This window comes from Trichosurus vulpecula, chromosome 4, assembly GCF_011100635.1.
Source record: "Trichosurus vulpecula isolate mTriVul1 chromosome 4, mTriVul1.pri, whole genome shotgun sequence".
In the NCBI taxonomy this organism is placed as follows: Eukaryota; Metazoa; Chordata; class Mammalia; order Diprotodontia; family Phalangeridae; genus Trichosurus; species Trichosurus vulpecula.
In genome coordinates, this window is record NC_050576.1 from 250,100,873 (window position 1) to 250,128,662 (window position 27,790).

At 37.5% G+C, this 27,790-nt stretch overlaps 1 protein-coding gene across 1 annotated transcript in view; it reads left to right on the forward strand.

The window, feature by feature from the left end:
• The window catches only part of NAALADL2 (N-acetylated alpha-linked acidic dipeptidase like 2), a 1,044,682-nt gene that overhangs the window by 974,837 nt on the left and 42,055 nt on the right, over positions 1 to 27,790 (forward strand). Inside the window, exons 13-14 of the mRNA XM_036755686.1 lie at positions 3,236 to 3,329; positions 17,372 to 17,570. Coding sequence (XP_036611581.1) covers positions 3,236 to 3,329; positions 17,372 to 17,570 — 293 coding nt within the window. The remainder of the gene's footprint in view (positions 1 to 3,235; positions 3,330 to 17,371; positions 17,571 to 27,790) is intronic.

The following is a 27,790-nucleotide window of genomic DNA, read 5'->3' on the forward strand; positions in this document are numbered from 1 at the left end:
AAGGTGGAGAGCTGGTCCCTGTGTTTTCAGTGCCTGTGATTTAAATGGGCTCGTAGATTACGCAAAGGGAGATACATTGCAAAGAGCATGGGATTTGGAGATGTAGATTCATGCAGAATCTCATATTTGTAAGAAACCTCAGAGATCATCTGCTGTGTTCAATAATTGAACAAAAATCTCTGCAATATCTGTAACAAATAATCGTCCAGCTACTGTGAGCTTCTTGAACAGGGGTTGCTTATGCTTTCGCTTGTATTTCTAGTGCAAAATATTAGCAAAGGGACTACAGAAACATATTAAAAAGCATGACTGGATTGAAGTTATAGCAGGAATGTAGGGGTGGTACAATATTAGGAAAACTGCAAACATAATAGGACATATTAGGAATAGCAAAAATCAGGTGATTATCTCAATAAGTGCAGAAAAAGCTTTGGTCAAGTTACAACACAAGTATATGTTAAAAACACTAAAAAGGATAGAAATAAAGGGATCTTTCCTTAATATGGTAAATAGTATCTATCTAAAACCAAGAGCTTACGTTATACGTAATGGAAATAAACTAGAGGTCTTTCCAGTAAAACTTAGGATAAAGCAAAGGTGTTTATTATTACCACTCTTTTATAGAAATGCTAGTTATAGCAATAAGAAAAGAAAGTGAAATTAAAGAAATAAACATAGGCAAAGAGGAAACAAAGCATCCCTTTTTGCAGATGATATGACAATTTATAGAACTCTCTAGAGCCAATTAAAAATTAACTGAATCAATTGTTAATTTCAGCAAAGTTGATCAACAGGATTTCTGCATATTACCAACAAAATCCAGTGGGAAGTATTAGAGAAATCTCATTTAAAATTCATACACACATGTATATGTATGCATCTATGTGTATACACACATCTATATGTTATTAAATCTTTCAGTCATATGACTGAACGTATGACTATGATCCCATTTAGGGTTTTCTTGGCACTAAGGTGGTTTGCCATTTCCTCCTCCAGCTCATTTTACAGATGAAACAGAGGTAAAGAGAGGTTAAGTGACTTGCCCAGAGTCACACAGCTAGTAAGTGTCTGACATCAGATTTGAACTCATGTCTTCCTGACTCCAGGCCGAGCACTCTATCCACTGCATCACCTTGCTGTCCTTGGAATCGATGGCCTCTCAGGGGCCTACCAGCTCTAAATATTTGCTGCATTGATTCTGTGACTTTGGGAAGTCACTGAAATTCTCAGGGCATCCATTTCAACTTTAAGGTCCCTTTCCTTCCAGATCTCTGGTCTTTAAATTATAGGTTTCTATGAACTTTTACCAGTCTCAGTTCATCTATAAAATGGTGACAAGTATATCTGCCCTGCCAACTTCAAAGTGTGTGAAAATCAAAAGATGTGAAAATGCTTTAAAGTTTGTAATGCTCTGGTTAGACCAATGCACTTACTCTTCAACCAAGGGGACAATTTGAAAAGATCTATACCAGCTGTGAAAGGGGCTGAGGGAGAGTTCCTTTCCCTTTCCAACACAGCAAGATTTCCAGTAACTTTCCTTCTGCATATGAAGTAATTTGTACCTAGAGATCAGGAGCAGGCCAGGTGCCTTGGAAGCACTAGTATTGGTTGCCAGATGGTTTTTTTTATAGAAATAGCAGGGTGGCTGGCTTACCCTCCTGTTGTCAGGACTACTACATCTCACTACTATGATAAAAAAAATGCCAACAAAACTTTCCTAGGTAGAGATGGCTTTCCTAAGCTTCATTGCCCTTATCACCCTCAGCCTACTGACCTCATTCTTAGTCCTTGGATATATGGTCTCCAAAATCAGAAGTATAAGCAAATTTTGTCTTCTCGGCAATGTTTAACATCCAATAGAAACTGATGAAGAGGAGGCGATGTGCTCTAATTTAAAAAAAAATTCAATTTGGGAATCAATTTGATTTTTTTCCTCTTTGGGGAAGGGGCAGCGGAAGAAGGTCCAGCTATTGGAGAATGGTTTGGGCCAAAGGCTTTTTCAAAAAGAAAGACACAAGGGAAATGATGGCTGTTCATCATCGGGTTGGCTACCAGGTGATGAATTTTCATTCACAGCAAATCTCAAAGACCTCCTACCAAAAATGGTAGAGGGATTACAACTAGTATCTGTATCGATCAATGGTGTCAAACTCAAATAGAAATGGGGGCCACTGAACTTTATATAAGAATCCCTGTGGGCTTCGTATTGATTTAGAAAACCCATTATATAAACACATTTGTATTTTTTTTTACTAATGCATCAGTACATTAAAATCAGTTAGAGTTCTATATGGAATGGCTTACACTTGAGAGCCCTGTGGGCCATGTGTTTAACCCCTCTGTTATATATTATACTTTTTGTCTTATCTCCCTAATACATTGTAAGATCTATAAGGTCAGAAATCATGTCCAATCTAGACTTCCTATTACCTCCAGTACACAAACCTGGAGCTTTTGCATAGGAGGCACTTAACGTATGTGACCCGTAGTAATTTGTTCCATGTTTCAAGGGCTTAGTTGCCTTATTTACAAAATGAGGAATTTGACTAGAATATTTCTAAAATCCATTCCATTGTGTGAAACTTGTATCTATCTTTTCAATATTGAGCTTAATGTGGTTATGGGTGATGTCAATTGTGCTGATGACTTTTTGGTTTAAAAAATTTGGTAAGAGTCTGGTGAGACCAACATGATTTTTGGTTTAGGAAATTTTAGAGCAATCTTCTGTTCATTTGTGTTTTAGATAAAATAGAGTGCATGTCTATGATGCTAAGGTACTGATTTGATTAGCCTGACATTCATTCTAAATTATCTCCTTCGGTTCCTTCATTGTCTTGTGTCATGTGATACCTTCAGCTGACTGATAAGTAATTGATTAAAAGTTCAAATATCTCATCTCCATCCTATGGAGCAAAATATTCCCCAATACTTTATGTCATCCTCAAGGAACACCTAATATTAAATTCCCTCATACTATATTGAGACAGGTGAAACATCTTGAGTGGTTTGTTGTTGCTTTTTTTTTCCTGGGTAATAAAGGATTAAATTTATATTTATACATATATATGTATTTCTTATTGGAATGAAGTTTTTTAAAAATGTTATCCTTTTTCATGTGTTTTTTCTTCACTCTGATGTATAAAATTGTATGAAATACTGACCATCCCATACCCCCCCAAACCGCACTTAATTACTGAACACATTAGCAATTTTTTTTCTCTTTTTCTTTCAGCTCTCAGGAGAAGTGATTTTGCAAATTGCCAGTGATCCAGTTCTGCCCTTTAATGCTCTGGATATAGCATTAGAAGTTCAAAACAGCCTTAAAGGTAATTTGTGAGAATTATAGTAATTTGAGCAAATGTAAAAAAAAATGTTTCAACTAATTTTCAACGATGAATAGTAATATACTGATGAATGTCATATAGCAGCCTTCTACCTTTTTCTGCAATGTAAGAAGTTTCTCCCTACTTCTAGGAGGTAACCAAGGTAGGACATGGAAAAATTTTAGCTGCCCTATTGATACAACAGAGGAGCTGTTAAGACGTAGGGAGAAACTTGGAATTTGAGAAATGTCTTGAGTACTCTTTTTTCATGTTGTCCATCTGTCAAAGGGAAGTGTCATTTTAAAATATGTACACTTGTTCTTTGATTTATATATGAATCCATAACAACTAAAGATTTTATTACCCTTCAGTGTTTCTGGCTGCCACAATTATGACCACCATGTTGTCATCTTCTTAAAATCAGAGATTCATTTAGACTTTGCAGGACAGTTAGGTATCTAAGATCAATAAGTGTTCTGTGGCAGCCCCATTCTCCTTCTGTAGCTGTTAGATTGTCGGATGAATTGTGGATCAAAGATAAAAAAATTAAATTTTAAAAAAATACTGTATTTGAAGACAGAAAATTAGGTTTAAATTTCATCTTTTCCATGTACTACCTGTGTGATACTGAGCAAGTCAATCAAACTCTCTGTACCTCAGTTTCCTCATCTGAAAAATGAGGAGTTTGATTAGATGACCTTTGAGGTCTCTTCACTCATTCTACACTGCATTGACCATCCTATGAGTATCTACCAATGTATCCTTGGGTAAGTCTTAATTTTAATTATTTCTGGACCTCAGTTTCTTCATCTGTAAAGTGAAGAGCTTAGACCTGATGGTCACCATGGTCCCTTCTAGCTCCAGAGCTGTGACCTATGAGGCTTCTACTATGCCAGGTGGTTTCTACTCAATCCTACCATTACAATTTTGTCATAGAAAAAATGCTTTCACCTATAGGAATAATGCATATGATTTCCAACAGCACATATAGTAAAGGAAGGGTCATTTTGTCACCTCCCTCTTTCTGAGGAGAGTATATTTTAGTGAGAACGTGGTGTTATGCAGCAGTCATGCACTTACTCAAACACAAATAGCTATTTTATTTTGAATATAGGCAATAATCCTAGATGATTTCATTAGCCAAGCAGTATGCATGCACAGTGTTAAATTAAACATAATATTTAGCCGCTTAATATAAGCATAAATTGTTTATATTTCTCCTGATTTTATTATGACAGTTGAGCAATAATTAGTCTTAAGTTCTTGGCTACAGTCAAAGATAAACAGTCTTTGTGACTGATCCATAAAATGCTGTTTCTCCCGCACTGCGACCAGGGTAAGGATGAGAGTCTCTGAAACCCAATTGCATTTTCAGCCATGTAATTTTCACCATTTGACAACTGGCCATTTCATTTATTTATTGCATTGGTTTACATTGGCAGCAGATCATTCCAGTTCCCCTCCATCTTCACAACCACGAAGAAGAAGGATAATTTACCACAGAAAAATTTGTTTCGGTTGATTTATTGGTTATTGCTAGAGAGCTGGATTTGATGGAATGACCTTGGTTTGAGTGTTTAGTTAGAACTAAACATTATTTAGGGTATGAATATGTATGTACTCATTTGCTGGTCTCTGTGTTTGTATGTACATGTAAATGTGCATGTATTCTGTAAACAGTATAAGATTAAAATAAGTGACAGACAAGGTCTATCTATGTTTTATAAAAATTGTTTCCTGGGAATTTTGTTGTTCAGTCATTTCAATCCTATCTATCTCTTTGTGATCCCATTTGGAATTTTCTTGGCAAAGATACTGGAGTGCTTTGCCATTTACTTCTCTAGCTCGTTGTACCGGTGAGGAAATGGAGGCAAACAGGGGTAAGTGACTTGCCCAGGGTGACACAGCTAGTGAGTGTCTGAGGGTGGATTTGAAATCGGGTCTTCCTGACTCCAGCAATGCTCTAACCACTGTGCCACCTACCTGCCTCTTCCTAATAATAGGAAACACAACAAGAGAAAGTGATGTAGAAAGAGCACTGGGCTTAGGTTTCAAAGGTCTGGGCACAATGCCTTGTTCTACTCCCTTATTACCTGTGAGGCCTTTGACAAATCACTGAAACTCCCTTAGCCTTGGTTTCTCTATACAATGAGGAGGTAGAACTATCTGATTTCTGAAGTCCCTTCCAGCCCTATCATCATATGCTCTACCAGGGTTCTTCCAGCTGTACATCCCATAATGTCTATGGAATGCTCATAGGACCATAGTTACAGAACTGAGAAGGAACATGGAAGGACACACAATCTAACTCATCCATTGTACAGGAGAGGATACTGAGGCCCCAAGTGACTCACCTAAAGTCGTGTAGGTAGCCAATGTCAGTGCCAGAATTTGGTCCTCTGATACCTGAGATCAAATCTAGAGGATGAGTTTGTAATAAAGGCTTTGCATTCTCATAATGATTTATGATTATGAAGCATTTTACACACACACACGCATATATATATATATATATATATATATATATATATATACATAATTTGAACCTGACTACAACCCCAGGAAATAGAATTGTACAAGGATTTATATTCCCATTTTCCTGATGAAGAGCTTGAATCTCAGAGAGATTAAGGGACTTGAAAAGGTCACTCAGTTAATAAGTCATGGGATAGAGGACACCAATCCCACTGGCCATTTTGTTACTATAAGAGTATTATGCTTCCTTTTGCTGGGGTAGCTCCATCCCCTCTTTAAAATAGAAAATAGCAACTTCATATAATTTATGGTCACATAAATTTGATGCTTTTATTTAATATCAACGATTTGTCTTTGTCAGCAGAGAAGTTAGTTAACAACATTCTTCAAACAGCAAGTGCCCAAGAAAAATAAAAGTCGTTTAGTCTCTGATCTGACTATATACACATTTATTTAGCTCAATCCAGACACAGCAGGAAATCATCATTTTGCAATGTGTGGCTTACTGCCGCCTCTGTAGCTCCTCACAAAATGGAAAATGGTTCTTGGCAGCTCTTCCTTGTGTTCTCTGAATAACAGACAATGTTGATTTAATCTGCCTTTTTCCCCATTAGCTCTGATAATTCATTAGCGTCAATCACTTAATTTTAGAGAAATGAAAATTACTTTGAAGGTGATAATTCCATGCCCTGTTAGGTTTACAGTTTCATATTTTGAAGCTTGTCTCTATCCTAAAGTCACAGCACATTCAGATCTACCCAGTTCTGGTTTTGTTTCTTTTCTCATTTCCATAAACTTCTCTTCCTTTCATCACAAAATGAGATTATATGTACCTGGGAATCAGACAGCCCTGTGCCAAAAGCAATGAGTTGCCATTTAAAAAAGTTTGGTTCAATTGAATTGAAATTTTACTTGCTAGAGCTATAAGAGACTGACAGCCAGCACCTCCCCAACCTCCACCATTGTGTAACTATGGCTTTTAATTATTCCTAGTGCACTTCCTCTGATGTTTTGTTGTTGTTCAGTCATTTTAGTTGTGTCCAACTCTTTGTGACCCCATTTGGGGTTTTCATGGCAAAAATACTGGAGTGGTTTGCCATTTCCTTTTCTAGCTCACTTTACAGATAAAGAAACTAAGGCAAAGTTAAGTGACTTGCTCAGGGTCACACAGCTGGTATCTGAGGCCAGCTTTGAACTCAGGTCTTCCTGACTCCAGGCTCAGTGCTGTCTTTCACCACATAGTTATCCTTAGACATTTTAGGTTTAGGCAGAACCTGGACTGGTCTTCCTGGTCTTGCTGTCTTCCTCAGCTTATGAATGGAGTTTCTCAAAAATTAGATCTCTTGAGGGAAGGACAAATTAGTCTTGTAGCACAGACAAGTCCTAGGATTTCCAATGTACTTCAGATGTTTCTTAGAAAATGAGGTTAAATTGTGCCCCTCCTCCCACAATGTTCTCAGTCAGTGTTAGGATCCTGAGGGTTTGGGGACTGAATCAAGACTTCTTAGTATTTGTTTATGTGGTCCAGTGAACCGGGTTTGATGTCTGAGGACATGTACTCAATTTTGACGCTACTATTGATATCGTCTGTGATATTTGCCAAGTTGTTTCACCTAGTCTGGACTCTTCTTTGCTCATCTACAAAATAAGGACTTTGATTACATAATCTCTGATATCCCTCTTGGGTCTAAATCTCTGATCCCATGATCTATAGTCCCCTGAACTAGAAACTTTACTAGGTTGAGTGCGGAATTCACTGGAGAAAATAAAGACTTTCTCTGTGCAGAATTCTATGAGATATCTCGCTAGGAGTCTAGCGTACCACTTTGTCAACAACATTTCTTAATTATTTACTTATCCTCAATACTAATTATGTTCTTGGGCAGAACTTCCATCTCTATAATTGCATGTGATTGCCATGATTTGGTCATTGTCTCCTTATTCCTCAACTGTTTTTGTCGCTGCGGTGGCGGTGCTGGTTATTAAAATATGTATTCTTTTCATCTCTAGACTTTGATACTTTTTTTTACACCAATGTATCTGTGTTATCTTCAGTGGATATTTACTCCATGAGCCGAGCTCAACTCCTCTATGATTTCTCTTCATGTGTGATTTTCATCTATGTTATTTTAAAAATCCTCCCTCTATTCTAGAGATCTTTTTTTTCTCTATCACAAAGGTACCAATGTAGCACTTGGCTTAGCTATGTACTGCCTCGGTCTCAACAGAAACCCAGACCACTTCCTGGTTTGGCCACATATGCCTTTCCACCACTTACCATGCACAAGTCGTTGGTAACCAGCTACCATTTACTTAAACCCACTATATGTCACTCCATTGTGCTACTTTGGATTCTGCTGTAATTGACTTATACCCATACAACATTGCCTTTTATAAGAAGCCTTTCCCAATCTCTCTGAATTCTAGTACTTTTCTTCTGTTAATTATTTCCTATTTGTCCCATATGTACCTTGTTTACATGTTTTCTCCCCCATTAGATTGTAAGCTACTTGAAGACAAGGATTATGTTTTACCTTTGTATTTTCAGTGCTTAGGGCAGTGCCTGGCGCATAGTAGGGGCTTAATAAATGTTTATTGACTAAGGACCAAAGGGATAGACTTTTGCAGGAACAATTAATTTAACATCATGAGAAGTCATGAAAAACACCACCGCTGTGATTCAGCCTTATTTCTTTCTCCTTAACTAGTTAACCAATTAACTAATTGGTCCAGCATATTATCTACCTTGCCAACACACACACACACACACACAGTCAAGCAACAAGCACTTATGGAGTGCTTACCACATGCCAGGCACTGTGCTACGTGCTGGGGATACAAAGAGGCATGAACAATTCCTTCTGTCAAGAAACTTGCATTCTAACGTGGGGGATAACATGTCTATAACTAGGTGTAGGCAAGCTATATAGACAGAAAGTAAATGGAAAATAACCACAGAGTAAAGGCATTAGCAATGGGGGAGGAAAATGGCGATGGGAAGGCCCTTCTGCAGGAAGTAGGATTTGAGCTGCATCCTAAGGGAACTTGGGGTTTAAAAGGGAAGGGTGAGGGGGCAGAGCATTGCAAATATGAAGGACATCTAGAGAAAGGCTCGATAGCAGGAGATTGCTGGGCAAGCTGGACACTGTAGCCGGATCATGGAGTATGTGGAGGAAGTAAAGTGGAATAATGGCCTAAGTACTGAAGAGCTTTAAATGCCAAATAGAGGAGTTTATATGTGATCCTAACAACAACAGGCAGCCAATAGAACTCCTTGAGCAGGGATTGACAGGAGTAGACCTCCACTTACCTTTTTTATTTTCCTTTCTTTTTTAATAATTATTTTCTTAAAATTATCTAGCACTTACATTTCCCTTCAACCTCCCCCGTACCCATTCAATAACAACACCAAAAACCTCATAACAAATACACATACCCAAGCAAAGCAAATTCCTATAAGGGACGTTTCTAAAAAATGTGAGTCTCATTCTGTATATTACCATCACTTCTCTGACAGGGAACAAGCAGCCTTCTTCATTATTGGTCCACTAGAATCATGATTGATCATAGATATTAAAGAACTAATCACATCTGGCCATAGAGAATGCCTTTCTATATCTAAGAAATGCAGAAATAGATGATTTTTAAATGTCTTTTTTTCCTTTTGAAAATTGTTTTTGTTGCTGAATGAAGATGGATTTGAATTTGGGTAGAGAGAGGTAGGAAGATAAGGTAAAGGCTTTTATCATAATCCAAACCCAACATGAAGGCTGAAGTAGGAAAGTAGCTGTGTAAGTGGAGAGGAGATGTATGGGAGAGATGTTGTGAAGGTAAAGAAGGCTAGATTTGGTAATGGACTAAATATGTTGGCTGCTCAGCACTTCTTGGCTCTCCCCACTTCCTCAGGAATGGGGACCATTAGTCTGGGGGCCTGAGCAGACTTCTCAATGGTAGAGGCTACATTTGTTTAGAATAGATTCTGGGATCACCCCCAGGGCTGGCTCCAAGTTCTTGTCTCACTTTCTTTGAGTATTCCCCATCTTCTATTTAGGAGCTCAATCCTAGAGCCCAGCCCTAAAGCCCAATAATATCAGACTAGAAGTAGGCAAGGTAAGGGAGGCTCTGTCTGAGGCCCTGACGTTTTGTGGGATGCATTAAGAGTCCAGCCATCCCCAGTCTCCCATCTAGCTCTACTCTCACTGAATCTAGTCTTTAGTGCATAGCAGTAGAAGCTGCCCTGAACCATGAGTCCAGTAAACCAGGTTCTAATCCATAAGCCTCTCAATGAGGGTGAAAGAGGAGAGTGTCAAAGCTGGCTTGAAGCTTAACTTCGAAACAACTAAGATCTTGGCAACTGGTCCCATCAATTCCTGGCAAATAGAGGGAGAAGAAATGGAAGCAGTGTCAGATTTTATATTCTTGGGCTCAAAGATCACTGCAGGAGGTAACTGCAGCCATGAAATTAAAAGATGTTTTCTTCTTGGAAGGAAAGCTATGGCAAATCTGGACAGCATACTAAAAAGCAGAGACATCACTTTGCCAACAAAGGGTCTATATAGTCAAAGCTATGTTTTTTTTCCCCAACAGCAATGTATGGCTATGAGAGTTGGACTATAAGGAAAGCTGGGTACCATAGAACTGATACTTTCAAAATGTGGTATAGGAGAAAACACCAAGAAGATCACATCAGTCAGTACTTAAAGAAATTAATTCGGGCTTTTCACTGCTAGGTCAAATACTGAAGCCGGAGCTAAAATTCTTTGGCCACATAATGAGAAAAAAGGGATTCATTGGAAAATACCCTAATGTTGGGAAAGATTGAATGGGAAAGGAAAAGGGAGTGACAGAGGATGAGATGGATAGATACTGTCATGGAAACAATGAACTTGAATTTGGACTGACTTTGGGAGACAGTGGAGGCTAGAAGAGCCTGGTGCTATAATGTTATGAGCCATAGGGTCATGAAGTCAGTTGGACACAACTGAATGACTCAACAACACCAACAACAATCTTGACCCCTCTACTGAACAGCTGTGTGACCTTGTGTAAATCCATTTATCTCTCTCAGCTTCTATTTTCTCATTTGTCAAAATAAATGAGTATATAAGATTAGTGCTAGCTGAACTGGGTTCCAGAGACCTCTGGTATTTCACATCGTCCCACTCCCTCAGTAGTCCATCAGAAAATTGGAATGCTAGCACCATTTTCTGCATGCAAACATTAATGATGCTGATCTAGAAATTAAATACATAGAAAAAGAAGAGGAGGAGAAAAAATAAGAGGCATTCAATCAGCCATTAAAATGACTTTTTTGAAGAATTTAGCTGAGAGGAAAAGGGGGAGCTAAATAGGATGAAAGTTATCAGGAATGGTAGGACCCACTGAGGCTTTTTTTTGAGTTTTTTTTTAAATTAATAGAAATGTATCTTCTCTCCTTTGCGTCCCCCTTGCTACCATATTGAAGAAAAAAATCCTTGTAATAAATATGCAGAGTGAAACGAAAACATTTGTTACCTCAGTGTCCATGTTTAAAAAAATTATATGTGTATATGTATTTTTCTATATCTTGAATCCATCACCTCTCTCAGTGGGTGGATAACATCCTTCATCATACGTACTCTGGATTCATGGATGTTATCGTTCGTATAGCTTTCAGAATTGTTTGTTTTTTATACTACTGTTATTATTGTGTAAATGTTATCATTATGTTAATATCATTCTTTATCAGTTTTTATAAGTTTTCAAAATTGTCCATTTTTTAAAATTTTATTTTTAATTCATGGAACAAAAAGCCCCTCCACAACACAGCACAATAAAAAAGATGATTGCACATGAAACCGCAAATCTACCATGTACAACTTGGTATTCTCTCCAAATATACAACAATGTTAAAATGTTATTATTATATTGTGCATTTTTATCATATTAATGTTACATCGTTCTTTAGATTCTGCTCCCTTTAGCCTGCATCTGTTCATAAAGGCTTTCCATGTCTCTTGGAAATTGTCATTTCTTCATTTCTTATAGCACAGTAGTATTCCATCACATTTATATATCACAGTTTGTTTAGCTATCTCCCAACTGATACACATCCATTATTTTCCAGTTTTTGCCTCCTCAAAAAAGCACTGATACACTCTCTCTCCCTCTCTCCCCCCCCTCTCTCCCTTTCTCTCTCTCTCCCTCCCTCTCCCCCTCTCCCCCTCTCTCCCTCTCCCTCTGTCCCTCTCTCCCTCTCCCTCACACACACACACACGTGTATGTATGTATGTATAGGATTCTTTCCCTTTTCTTTGATTTCTATATTATAAAAGTTGGTAGAGAGATTGGGTGTATTTCCATTGATCGAACCAGCAAATAAGCAGAGTTTGAACACTGGAGAGGGACTGGGAATGATAATGAGGTTATTCTGCTAGAAGAGATGGGGGGAACCGAAGGTGGGTATAGAGAAATTATCCTAGACAAGGTATTGGGTCCCCTTTCATCATATCCTAGCAAACAGGAGGAAATAATAAAGGATAATATCAGAGGTGTGTGAGATAAAGAGAGGGGGAGAAGAAAGAATTCATGGTCCACCTACTATGTGCTAGGCATCATTGTCAAGAGGACATATCACCCTATGAAGTTGATAACTGTCACTTGTCTCATATAAAGACCAACTAGTCACTCTGAAAGTCTCTCTGTGTAGCCATTTTAGATAAAATTATTGAAAGTCTTTCAGGCAGAACAGGGCTTTCAATACTGTTCATGATTCTGTGCCATGTTGAACCACAATTTTTCCAATAACTTGAGGATCAAGTTTTCCCCATCTTGTTTCTTTTCTTCACCTGAATTTTTTGTTTATTTAACATTTCTAAATGCCTCACTGAGATGATTCATTATGATTCACACCTAAAAGAGGAGCAGAAGGAAGAGAAAATGCAGAATAAAGGGCCTTTGTTTCCCCCGACTACACCAACACTGGCAATTTCTTTTTTTCCTTGGAGTGGTGCCGTGAAGCATTTTTAAGATGGCATTAAGTAACATCTTTCCCCCCCTTCTTCCAAATCACCTGCCAGGCCACTTTTAACCACCCTATTTGGGAAGAATATAAATCACACTTTCTCTTGTCAGTATGAACCATTGAAGCCTAAGCAGTGGTTATGTGATTGTTAGCGCCTTTAAAACTGTGATAAGCTCATTTCTAGATGAATAGGCTCCATGAAATATTATTCAGGAGTGAGCCTATTTTTTGATATAAAAAAGAAATCCCCCCCCCAAAAAAAACACATCTAGTTTCAAGTATGACCAGTATATTTCACTCTTGATTTAAAATGAAATTGAGTGGGCCTTTAAAAAAAGACTACAAAAAAAGAAGAAAGAAACCAAAAGCCATCAGAGGTGGAAGAGAAAGGGACTGCTTAATCCATTTTAATCCATAAAGCATTTATTAAGGGTCTAGTAAATGCCAGATTCTGTGCTAGGTACTAACAAAAAGGGAAACTATCCCTACCACCTAGAAGTTTGCATTCCATTAGACCACTTGTACACTAATAAGCAGCACAAAGTTATACTAGAGAGAAGGTCCTTAACAACTGAGGAACTTAGGATAGGACTTGTGGAGGAGTCAGAACACAAGCTGAGCCTGGAAGGGCAGCTAGGTTGGTAAGAATGATGAGGATGATGATGCCTGTCATTATTGTTACTAGCATGTCCATAGCACTTTAAGATCTGCAACATGATTCACAAATGCTCTCTCATTTGATCCTCCAAACCCCATGAGGTAGGGTCTCTTATTGTTCCCACATTACAGATAAGGAAACAGACTGCCAAGGGTTAAGGGATTTGCCCAGCAAGTGGTCATCCAGCCTTTGCTTGAAGACTTGATGGTAAGGTGTTCCCAACACAGAACCTGATACTGTTCTCCCTAATGGGCTATAGGTTCTGTTTTTTCAGATAACAAAATCAAGGTCTAGAGATTACCATGACTTACCCAAGGCTACACAGTTTCAGAAAAAGAATTTGAACCCTCATCTTTGGATTTTAAATCAAGGGATTTTTCTGTTACACCACCCCAGAGCTGATCAGAATCTTATGAATGGCCCAGAATTTCCTCCTCTACCTAGAGACCCTAGAAAATCATAATTAGCTAGGCCCCTGAAGATTTCCTTGGGACAAATGGCTACAATAATTCCAATTCAGCACATTTTTCTGAAGACGTCTCTATCTAGACCACATTCTTTGAAAGTCCAAAAGGTCCAGTTTCCTAAGACCCACCGAAGTCAAGGACAAGCACGTAAAGCACTTTTATGGGTGCTTTCTTTTTTGATATAAAAAAGAAATCACCCCCCAAAAACTTTTTTTTCTCTTTCATTCTCAATTCTAGTGTTCCTTACCTAGGGGCTAACACCTAGTTTGCATTTCTTTGCTCTAGTTTTTCAATAACTACTCTAGAAATTAGTGTAGGAACATACTGGAGAGGAAGTGGGCAGGACACAATTTACCTGAGCCTTAATTTCCTTATCTGTAAGATGTGCATGATATTTGCTCTACTGTACAAATATTATGTTCTACCTACTCTGGGTGTGGACCGCTGAAAATGTTATCAGATTTAGTGGATATGTTAGCAAGTCCTGTTTAAGACTCACATTCACTCTCTCTCTCTCTCCCTCTCTCCCCGCCCTCTCCTGTCCACTTTCCCCTCTTCCCCCCTCTCTCTCACACATACTCTCTCACTTTCTCTGGCTCTTTTTCTTTAAATCTATGATACTATTATCAATCACTCTACCAAAGGAGAAAAGAAGAGAGGATGGTTTTCAATAAATATTTGTTGGTGGTGATGACAGGTGCTCAGTAAACACCTGGTGAAAGAACGCCTTTATTCGGCATTTTCCTCTGAAATGAAAAACAAAGTAGATGATTTCTCATTTAAAAGAAGATGCATCTAACTAACTGCCTCCTGAAATATGTCAGGATGAGTCAGGTTGGCATTTTCAATTAATTTTTATGCTGTCAGTGTCAATTTTCAGTGTTTATGATAAATTGATATTATCTACCATTCGAACACCATGTTTGTCTTTTCCTTGAGAACTCACATCTAAACAGATAATTTTAAAATCAGGCTTGTAAAATTTTTTTCTCCCCCTTTTATCACATTTTCCTCCTTTAATGGAGGTGTAATTCATGTTTGGGTGGGGGAAGGAGGGGAGCAACTCTCTCAAAGTCCTAAGCAAAGCAAGATAAAATCTGGAGTTTCACGTATTTTCCTTGAACTATTTTAACTGATGTCTTTTGTTTCATATTACCTTCATTCCCAGAAGTACTCCTCCCCCATCCACCACCAATCCCTTATAGCAAAGCCTGAAAAGAAAGAGACAAAAGCTTTTCACTCAGACTCACTAACATATTCACCAAATCTGATAGTATGTGTGCTGTTTAACGCCAAGAGACAAACACCTCTTCAGAAGAGGAGGAAAAGAGCTTTTTCTGTCTCGTTCTCTGAGATGGAGAAAACAGATTTGATACGTTAGATGGAGATTATAGAGATAGGATGGGGGAACGCTGGCTTGGAGTCTGGAGGTTTAGGATGGATTGAGAAATGTGCTGGGAGTCAAGAAAAAATAAAGAACTGGATTGCTAAGCAGCCTTGAATGCTTATTTTCAATTATATCAGTGCAACATTTATTAAACGCCTACTATGTGCAAAGCACTATGCTAGTCATTGGGGATAAAAATATAAAAGTTGCTCTCTCCCATCAAGGAGTTTACATTCTACTGGGAGACACAGCATGTCTATAGAGAAGTAGATACAATTTAATTTTGGGAGGAAGAGAATACTGATAAAAGGAAGGGGGGAGAGTGGGGGAGGCATTATGTAGGCAGGGAAGGCTCTAAGTTAAGGAGTAGAGTTGAGGAGAAGCTCAGAGAAACTAGTATCTAAGGGGCAGAAATGAGACTGGAAAATAACCCAAGCAACCATAAAGGATTTATATATATTTCCTCTGGATCAAACACTGCCCTAGGCCCTGGGGAAATGCACAGAGATGGAACATGGAGACGGATAATTAAATAAAAATAAAGACCATTTTTTTTTCTTAATGGAGGGAAGGCCACTAAAGACTGGGGGAATCTGGAAATGCCTAACTCAGAAGGTGACATTTGAGCTGAATTTTTATTTATTTATTTTATTTTTAATTTATGGAATAAAACAAGCATTCCCATACATAGTAGATCAAAAAGGATAATTCCACATAAAACTACAAACCTACTATGTACACTTGCTACTCCTTTTAAATATACAATGAAATTATAATGTAAATTTCTTTTTTTAACTGAATTTTTAAAATGAGTTAGGAATTCTATGAAAGGACAAGGACTGTTTAATATCTGTCTTTTCCTCTCCATGGTCACATAGTAGGCACTTAATAAATCCCTGAGGGTTAACTGAAAGAATAGGGAGGTAGAGCATTCCAGGCATGGGAGGCAGCCAGTGGAAGTTCCAAAGAAGACAGGCTAGATCTGAATGCTTCTATTACATTTTCCAGCGATACTCCTTAGCCTAGGAGTAGAAGCAAAGAAAAGACTTTTCAGGGATGATCCCCACATGGAGGTAGTAATGGTGAAAACTCAAAGGCAAACAGGAAGGTGGCTAAAGGCCACAGCCATGGTCACATATGCTTGCACTCACTGAGCTCTAGGCTAGCACTTATGCCTGTTAACTCCCAGCTCTTCTCCATTCTGAGATTTGCTCTCTAGTCCCCAGTATGTCATCCTTATTCCTGCTTTACACAACCACCAGGCTTGTTCTTCTAATGGCGTACCTTCCTTGGGGCAACTGCATTAAAACTCTCCGAATATGGTGGTGTTTTCAAAAGATCTTGATTTTGTTTATTTCCCATACTAAAAAGTGTGGTTTTCCCAGTACTTGAAAAAAAAAATCCCTGGGCTATGTGAGAAAAACTTCTTTGTGAAATGTTCCTAGAAGTGTTTGCACAGTATTCAAACACTTTAGCATAATTGAATGACAGTCCCAAATCCATTTCAAGAAAGCAGGGCATACCAGCTCATTATTGTGTACCAGATACATTGTTTTTTATGTCCATGAAATTTCTGCACTGCACATGACATTCTGACTCTGAGGACTAATAAGGGGCAAGGGCACATGCTTTGCAGAATGCAAAAACCTTGCATAGCTCTCCCAGCTAGAAGAATGACATTTGCTGCCGGTTGCTGCCAGGACAATTTGCATGGCTGGAAGAGAAAATCCAAAATTGGTTGGGAGAGTTTGGGCTTAGAGAGAAAGACTGCAAAGGATTTGTAGACTTTGTGTTCCAATATAACCTGAGATTCGGAATGTAAATAAGTATCCTGCCCTGTGGCTTTTTTTTTCAAATCCTCATCCAGAGGGAGCTCCCAAAGCCAATTCTTCATGTACTCCATCTGTTTCTCTTCTTTGCATGGTGTGCTTTCTCTGTGATGGCCTCACTTGGATATCTTGTCTAGCAGGCAAGGTAGCGATTTTAACATACTGGTTTTGTTCTTTGAGGAATGCCAGCATTATCCCCCTGAAATGCCTATTTGTCTTTCACCAGGTGACCAGCCCCACATGTTCCAGCTGCTGGAGATGGCTTCTCACCTGAGGGACAGCGCAGAATTGTTCCAGTCAGATGAAATGCGCCCTGCTAATGATCCTAAGGAGAGAGCCCCCATCCGTGTCAGGATGCTGAATGACATTCTCCAAGACCTGGAGAAGAATTTCCTAGTACAGCAGGTGCCTCCAGGTTTTTACCGGTAGGAACATCTACTCTAAACTTCATTTATTTCTGCCTACTGAGTCAAATTGCTTTTTGTTTTAAGAACTAGCATACCCTACCAATGCCTACACTTGACATCTGCCTCTTGAAAGAAAGCAAATTGCATGTCATAACTACTTAAGCTTCATGGTTTTTTGATCTGTAAAATGAGGAATGTGGACTCAGTGATCTCTAAGGTGCCATCTAATTTTGAAATTCTATCTTATCTCTGATACTCACTACCTAAATGACCTTATGCAAATTACTTAATTTGATGTGATGTTTAAAAAGTTTGAGTGGCATGGTTTCTGGGGTAATTAATCATTTTATTAATAATACTAGCATTTTATTAATAAAAGAGGTCAGTGGCGCTCTTGAATGCCAAAGACCCTTCGTGGTGCTGGGCTGACAGTTTATATGCCCTTAGAAGAGTGGATATTCCTGAGGGTGGCAATCAACTCTGATTGGTTAAGGATTAATGAGTGAATGAATATGGGCTCACTCCAATGAGGGGCTAAGAGAGTTACATCATGTCACACTTGGACAAAAAGACAATCTCTACACCCAGATCACTCCCAGACTTGGACAAATCTTGAGAAAGAATCTACCTCCACCCAGACTTGCTTGAGTGGAACACAATGGGCAGGAATTCTCCTTAGATTAGATGGTCTAGGTGGGATAAATTGTTGGCAGAGGTCAGTAGTGTCCTTCAAAGAACAGTGAAATAGGATAAGGAAAAAGTCTGGATCTCCCCCCTAATCTCCTCCATCATTTCTCTCACTCCTTTGACTTTAACTCCCTTATCTTTAAGATAAGAGGGATGATCTTTGACCTTCCTTCTAGCTCTACATCTATGATACTATGTATTTTCTTGTTGATGGTAAGTTTATAGTAATAGCTTTTGTTAAAAATGACATTCTTGATAAAGAAATGAGAAAGCTTTGTAGCACTAACAACTAGGCACACATGAAAAGGGGAATCTCATTAGCCAGAAAATTTATGATGAATTACTGACTTGATAGAGTCTTATTAATTTGATAATTATTACTGCTTAAAATCTTGTGTTTGGTTTCTGGGTAATAATATTCTAGTACTCTCATGAATGTGGGATCTGGTCTGTGTGGGCTTTCTTTCCTGCAATACAATTGCCTCATCTGCAAAGTGGGGAAAATAGTACCTACCTCACAAAGTAACTTTGAGGATAAACTGAGAGAACATGTGAACTGCTTTGCTAATGCTGAAGTTCTTTTAACTGCTGGCTATTATCATCATCCATGGGGGGTCCATTTTGTGATTTTCTTATCCGTGTCCTCCCATAAGTTGGTCAAAAGTCACCTAACATTTGGAGATGGGGGAGGGTGTTGCTAGTGTTGCTCCAACATTATACAGTTACAAAGCCATGAAATAGTTATTGTGTATTTTTTTAATGTTTGATTTCCCCCCATTCCCATGGAGGTGATAAATTAATTTTAATTAAATTAAATTTAATTTAATCTACTACCTTCTATGTATATTCCCTTTATACATATATATAGGTTATGAGAAGCCTATGATATAGTAAGTAGGTAAAGATATCTGGACTTGGAATCATCAAAAGTTAGTTTTAAGTTCCACCCCTAATAATGAGGAGATTTGTGATAGGTATTTTTTGTTTTGTTTTATTATACTTTGCTTTCTCAAACCCACATAACTCATTAAAGATGAAAAGCTATATACAAATTATATCTGTGTTGCCAAAGAGACATTAGGAACCATAATGTCATATATTTAGTGCTAGAACAGGTCCTAGAGCTAATCTAGGTCTTCCAGGTGTGGAAATTTAGGCCTGGAGAGTTTAAGTGACTTGTCCAAAGTCACACAAGGCAATATGTGACAAAGTCTGGTTTTGAACCCATGCCCTTTGATTCCAAGTCCATCATTCTTTCTGTTTTGCTTTGCCATCACCATAGTTATGAAATAGTAGATTACTGGCATGTTTCATGTCTGTGCGTCCAGATTCTTTGGAATTATTTTTAAATACAATTAACCTTTATGCCAGAAATTAGTAAATGCTGATTTCAGAATTCTGATCCTATTCTTGAAAGATGTAACAGATGGCACAACTGCATATAGTTGGTAGACTCTGTATTCTGGATTGTAAAATTCATCCTTGAAAGTACAAAACAGGGAACTTTTTAAAGTTGCATGATTTTTCCTCCCTTAAACCTAGGAAGTAAAGGCTGTTGATGAAAGGAGAAATTTCCAGGATGGTGAATTAGTAATGTGCCAAGAAAATTGTGAAAGAATAGGATTATTCATTAATATACAGAACCATAACTACATGGAGAAAAGTGATAAAGTTAGGAAAAGAAATCATGGAAAAGGAAATGTAGTGAGCAGTAGTTAATTTCATTTTTCATACTAAGCAGAAAACTCTGGAGATGATGTTCACCCAAGAAGCACACACTCTTCAGTGAGATGGGATAATAAGAATTCTCATCAAAGCAGGAGGTCAAAAGGGATTTACCTCATAAAAAAGTTGTTGATAAAAGCTGACTGTGTAAAGCCAAATATTGCATTTTGAAATTGGCTTACGTCCTCATATTTACTGCCTATTACAAAAATGTCAGTGAACACTAAAACATATTAGTTTGGGAATATTTTTATTCACTTTAATGAATATCAGAATATTTCAAAGCTTAAAGCCCCCAGTGGTGTAACTAATACCAACAGACATCTATGTAAAATAAGTTGTGTCAGGTACTAGGAATAAGAAAAAGGTATAAGCTGGAGTACTTACCCTCAATTATCTCAAAATGCAGTTGTGGAGATGGGGGAAAGTCATGAAAAGGTAAATAATACATGGGAGTAGAGTCTAAAAGCTAATGAATGATATAGATTATGGGAGGTTGGAAATGCAGAAAAGTGCCATGGACTGTAATAGTAAAGGAAAATTTTCATGAGAAGATATCAGTTCAGATGAGTTTTGAAGGAAAGATAGGAACAAGTATGGGGAGTGTATTAGAGTAAAGATAACTAGTCTAACAAATGCTGATGCAGGAGTCTATTCATATTCTTCTTCAGGGAACAATAGGGTAAATAATTTGACCATAATGGTGGAAAGGTTAGAGCCAAATTGTGGAAGGTCTTGAATGTCATGCCAAGGTATATGGAATTTCTTCTTTGTATAAAAAGAAATCATCTTTGTTGAGATTTTTTGTGGGGGAAGTGATCAATGATGAAGGGAATGTAAAGAAAGCAAAGGTGCAGTAGACATTAGGAAGGGACAGTTAACAAGCTGTGTTGACTGATTGGAATGCAAGCTTGGAATTTAAAGTTACTTTTTTGAGGCAGATCCAAGAAGTCAGAGCAAAGGCAGTGACTCACCTGAGCTCTCCCCAAAACCTTTCTGGACACCTTTAAATAATGCCATAAATAAATTTTTAGAGTGGCAGAACCCACAAAAGGACAAGGAGAAATAATTTTCTAGCCAAAGATGACTTAGAAGATTGGAAGGAAAGGTCTGTCACACTGGGTTGATAGTGGAGCATAGTCCAGCACAGGCTACACCAGCGCAAACCAGCACTAAAAATTAGAATTGGCCAAATGGAAAAAGAGGTACAAATACTCACTAAAGAAAATAATTCTTGAAAAGTTACAATTGGGCAAATGGAATCTAATGACATTATAAGAAATCAAGAAGCAATAAAACAAAATGAAAAGAATGAAAAAAAAAAAGATTTAAAATATCTCATTGGAAAAATCTGAAAATTGGATCCAGGAGAGATAATTTTAAAATTATTGGACTACCTGAAAGTCATGATAAAAAAAGAGCCTCAATACCAAGAAATTATCAAGAAAACTATCTTGATATTCTAGAACCAGAGGGTAAAATAGAAATTGAAAATATCTATCAATCACCTCCTAAAAGAGATCCCAAAATGAAAATTCTTAGGGATATTATAATCAAATTCCAGAGCTCCCAGATCAGGAAAAAAATATTACAAGCAGCCAGAAAGAAACAATTCAAGTATCATGGAGCCACAGTCAGGATAACACAAGATTTAGCAGCTTCTACATAAAGGATCAGAGGGCTTAGAATATAATGTTCTGGAGGGCCAAGTAGCTAAGATTACAACCAGGAATCTCCTACCCAGCAAAACTGAGTATAATCCTTCAGGGGGTGGGGGTGGGGGAATAGACATCCAATGAAATAGAAGACTTTCAAGCATTCCTGAAGAAAAGACTAGAGCTGAATAGAAAATTTGACTTTCAAATACAAGACTCAAGAGAAACATAAAAAGATAAACAAGAAAGAGAAATCATAAAGGATTTAATAAGATTAAAGTATTTACATTCCTACATTAGAAAATGATAATTATAACCCAGAACTTTCTCATTATTAAGTTAGAAGGAGTATATATAGACAGAGGTCACAAGTGTGAGTTGAATATGAAGAAATGATATCTAAAAGAATAAATTTAAGGGGTGAGAGAGGAATGCACTGGGAGAAAGGGTTAGGGAAGAGTAGGATGTGGCAAATTATCTCACATAAAAAAGGCAAGAAAAAGCTTTTACAATGGAGGGAAAGATGGGTGAGGTGAGAGGGAGTGAGTGAACCTTACTCTCACTGAAATTGGCTTGAAGAAGGAAGAACATACGCACTCAATTGGGTATAGAAATGTATCTTACCTTACAAGAAAGTAGGAGGAAAGAGGATAAGAGGAGGGGAAGGGTGATAGAAGGGAGGGCAGTTTGGAGGAGGGGCGAGTCAGAAGCAAAACACTTTTTAGGAGGGATAGTGTGAAAGGAGAGAATATAGGATGAAGGGAGATAGCAATTTTAATTGCGCAAAAAAAATTGAAGCAAGTTTCTATGATAAAGGCTTCATTTCCCAATCATATAGAGAACCGAATCAAATTTAGAAAAAATGAAAGCCATTCCCTAATTGATAAATGATCAAAAGATATGAATAGTTTTCTAGGTGAAGTAAAAAAAAAAAAAACTCTCTCTAGCCTTATGAAAAAAAATGCTCTAACTCACTATAGATTGGAGAAATGCAAATTAGAATAATTCTGAGGTACTGCCTCATACCTGATTGGCTGATAGGACAGAAAAAGAAAATGAAAAATGTTGGAGGGGATGTGGGAAAAATGAGACATTAATTCATTGTTGGTGAAATTGTGACCTAACTCAATCATACTGTAGAGCGATTTGGAACCATGGCCAAAGGGCTATAGAACCATACATACCTTTGACCTAACAATGCCACTACTAGGTCTGTATCCCAAAAGAGATAGGAAAGGAAAAATACCTATATCTATAAAAATATTTATAGCAGCTCTTTTCTGGTAGCAAAGAATTGAAAATTGAGGGGATGTCCATCAATTGGGGAATTGCTAAACAAATTGTTGCATGTGATTGCAATGGAATATTATTGTGCTATAAGAAATGATGAGCAGGATGTGCTCAGAAAAACCTGGAAAGACTTACAGAAGCTGATACAAAGTGGCAGGCACTGTGTATAAAGGAAAGCAGTATTGTAAAATGATCAGCTGTGAATAACTATTCTCAGCAATGAAGTGACCCAAGACAACTCAGAAAGACTTATGATGACAAATGCTATCTATCCCCAGAGAAAGAACTGATGGTGTCTGAACGCAGTTTGAAGCATGCTTTCTCTTTTATTTTATTTTTCTGGAAGATTTTTTTTGTCTATGTTTTCTTTCACAACATGACTAAGACGGAAGTATATTTTACATGACTACACATGTATAACCTATATCTAATTCTCAATGAGGAGACAGGATTTGTAACTCAAATTTTTAAAAACAAATACTAAAAATTGTTTTTACATGTAATTGCATCTGAGAGTGAAAAGAATTCTTATTTGCGCTTACTGAACATATCCATTTAAAACATCTCAATAATTATTGATACCCCAAGTGTCAACATACCACAGCGTTACATATTGATGTTTGTTTTTGACAAATTTAAATATTTTCTAATGGAAAACTCTCGCAATTATATTCCAGCATGCTTTTCCACAAGTATTAGTTATGTAAGTGCTAATAAAACTGCATGTTCAGTGTCTGATTGGGATAATGACTACTTTGTTCTTATAATGTTTTTTTTTTTCTTTGTGAGGTGTGGGTGGTCTGAATGGAGCTAAAATTCCACAATTGTTTCTCCTGTCATTAATTCTATCAGTAAAGTCTCTGATTCCTTTAGACTCTGAAAAAGATAAACTAGTGATTAAGAATTACCATAAAGCTTTTAAATATTTTAATAGAAGCCAAAAGGACAAAAGAATCTATGCATGAATACAGTATTCTAATCTATACAACCTGTAATTTCTAAGAAAAGGATTGAGGACCTGGCTCAGAGATAGATTCTTTTTAATGTTGGAAATTATACACACACTCACACACACACACACACATTTTTTCCTCTTATTTTTCTTTCTTGGCTAAAAGTATATGCCAGCTTTATAATTATGAGCTTCTTTTATATTTCTTATGCTACCACTTTAAAGAAGAAAAAAAATGCAGGAAGTTAAAAAGGAGCCAAACTAATATACTAAAATTTATAACTCATGTTTCGGTTGCTTATTTTGCTAATGGTGAAACAAAGGATCTTTTCCATTGTGCATGATAACATTTGAATACAATTTGATTAGACACTTACTGTGAATGCTTGTTAAAAATATTTCAATTGAAAATTATATGTTTATCATACTAATTAGTCTGAGATCCGATCTGATGGTCTCAAAATAGAAATCAAAGAATGCACAGCTGTAGGAGGCCCATAAAAATAATGTACACCAAATTTCAGGGTTTTCATTTACTTGAAGTAAATGGAATAAGATAAGCTCTTCAACCTGAAATTTGATCATGCTTCTCTAGTTGTGTCTGTGTCCCATGGGCTCCCCATGTCCTAGCTATTTCTTCCATCATTGGTAGGAAAAGTCAACTTTGGAAACGGGGAGAAGGGAACTGGGATTGTGTTGGCAGGAAGAGAGGAAGAGAAGAGATTTTGAGATGTCAGGGCACAATTAATAGGGAAGAAGTAGAATGGGGAAATGATACCAAGTTCTCTCTATGCCCTAATGATGAAGGAATTAGAAATGAGAAAAAATTAGGATTTAGAGTCAAGAGGGAACCAAGGTTTTCTAGTCCAATCTCCTCCCCCTCCTTTAGTAGGTAGATATAAAACCTAAAGTTCCTTGTTCTTTCTTTTGTTTTCTACACATTATGTAGAATTTAGTTAACTTATTGACTACAGGAGAAATAAAGAATGTAATAAGATGAGGAATGTATAGCTGGATTTAATCTGGGAGAGTAAGAACTGGGGCTGGGTTTGAAAAACCATTGTGACCTTCTTTTGTAGAAAAAAAAAAGCCTATCGGGGCAGGGGGGGCATTTATGTCACTCTCCACCTCCATTCCTTTGTGCCTGCTCTACCTACTCCCCAATTCCTAGGATACTCTTTTCAGTCCTTACCACTTGTCTAAATCCAAGCCATATCTAGGTCCAGTTTAAAGTTGGCCTTCTCCATGCCACCTTCACCAGTATCTCTGGCCCACCTATAGCCAAATACAGTGAAGTAAAGAACAAAATTCTCTTTGAATTAGGTTCTGTATCTTCCACTACTAAAACATTAAAGTTCTTGAGCGCAAAAGCCATGGCTTATACTCCTTTTTGCATTCTCTGCAAAGTGCCTAGTTCTGGGGTGGCATATGGCACGTTTGGTAAATTCCTGTTGGTTGGTGGTGATGCTGGCACAAGAGAAGTAGCTTTTTAGAGCTCGACAACTGTGGGTAACACCTTTTCCTTTAACAAGAATTAAAGGCAGGCATTTTCAACATGGGGTCCATGGTTTTTAAAAATATTTTGATAACTATATTTCAATATAATTCATTTTCTTGGTAGGACTATGTATCCTACTTTACACATTTAAGACATGATTCTGAAAAGGATCCATAGACTTTAGCAGAATGCCAAAGGTTAAGAACCCATGATCTAAAGGATAATTTGATTTTCATATGACACAAAGGCTGATACAGATTGGGGGGTAGGGGGAATGTGGCAAAGAAGATCCCAGCTGGTATTTATTATGTTGTTGTTCATCAAAGATTGGTAAAAGTGAGTGTATTCTATTGGGCTGGGTTTGAACTTCTAAGATGTAGTAGGATAGATTTGCTTCCTCAAAAAAAATTCAAGACATTATCTTAATTTATCTCCTCAAATCATCTCACGTCCCCATTGCAAGATTAAGGATTGTGTTTGAGGTCAAAATATTTTCTCGCTTAGCAAACATTTATTAATTACCTATGGTATGCATAGCACTGTGTTAAATGTATAAGAAAATCCAAGTTTAGATAAACCAAAGTCCCTTCCCTGATGAACTTTGCAGTCTAGTGCAGAGATAAGATATAACTATAAGCAACCACAATACTCTATGATACATGATCAGTGAGGGATGGACAGATGGGCAACGTCAGTCAGTCAGCCAGTCAACTAGCCTCTTTTATGTACCCGTACTGTGCTAAGTGCTAGACATACAAAGAAGGGCTAAAAAAGGTAGCCTTGCTCTCAAGAAGCTCATATTCTAATGGGGGAAATAACATGCAGTTAAAGATCCAAGAAGGTTAAAGGATGGGTAGTACATCTGCTGGCTAAGATCGGAGAGAGGGCATTCCAGGGAGTTTAGGTACTAGATAGCTTCACTTCTTATGTCCTTATATTTAAGCTTTGGTAATTTTCTAATGTTGTAACCTTGTGTACCTTCACAAACTACTCAACTTGGATTTCTTACAACCCCACAGCTATAGAATGCAGAAAATAAGCTTCTCTGTTTCTTTAAATGTGTTTTCCGGTCTTATTCTAAACACCATGAATGGCAAGAGAAGGTTAACATGCTGTTTGTCAATCATGTAACTTCTTTTTTGGAAGAAATCCTGATCATATTTGCCTAATCCTAATGTAGACTGAAAATTTACTTTGCCTTATTTTTCTTTTTTTTTTTTAATTTAAATTTATTTATTTAACATATTTGGTTTTCAGCATTGATTTTCACAACAGTTTGAATTACAAATTTTCTCCCCATTTCTACCCTCCCCCCCACTCCAAGATGGCTTATATTCTGGTTGCTCTGTTCCCCAGTCAGCCCTCCCCTCTATCACTCGCCTCCCCTCTCATCCCCTTTTCCCTTCCTTTCTTGTAGGGCAAGATAAATTTCTACACCCCATTGCCTGTATATCTTATTTTTTAGTTGCATGCAAAAACTTTTTTTGTTTTTGAACATCTGATTTTAAAACTTTGAGTTCCAAATTCTCTCCCCTCTTCCCCTCCCAGCCACCCTCCCTAAGAAGTCGAGCAATTCAACCTAGGCCACACATGTATCATTATGTATAACCCTTCCACAATACTCATGTTGTGAAAGGCTAACTACATTTTGCTCCTTCCCAACCCATCCCGCTTTATTGAATTTTCTCCCTTGACCCTGTCCCCTTTCCAAAGTGTTTGTTTTGATTACCTCCACCCCCATCTGCCCTCCCCTCCATCATCCCCCCCCCCTTTTATTTTCTTTTATCTTCCTCCCTCTTCTTTCCTGTGGGGTAAGATACCCGACTGAGTATGTATGGTATTCCCCCTCAGGCCAGATCTGATGGGAGCAAGGTTCACTCATTCCCCCCTCACCTGACCTCTCCCCTCCTCCCACAGAACTGCTTCCTCTTGCCACCTTTATGCGAGATAATCCACCCCATTCTATCTCTCCCTATCTCCCTCTCTCAGTATGTTGCTCTCTCATCTCTTAATTTCATTTTATTTCTTTTAGATATCTTCCCTTCATCTTCAACTCACCCTGTGTCTGCTCTCTCTCTTTTACATATATATATATATATACACACATATATAAAAACACACATATATATACACATACATACACATACATACATATACACATAGATATATACATACATACACATTCACTTATATATATACATAAACATATATATATATATATGTATATATATGCATATTCCCTTCAACTACCCTAATACTGAGGTCTCATGAATCATACACATCATCTTTCCATGTAGGAATGTAAACAAAACAGTTCAACTTTAGTAAGTCCCTTATGATTTCTCTTTCTTGTTTACCTTTTCATGCTTCTCTTGATTCTTGTGTTTGAAAGTCAAATTTTCTATTCAGCTCTAGTCTTTTCACTGAGAAA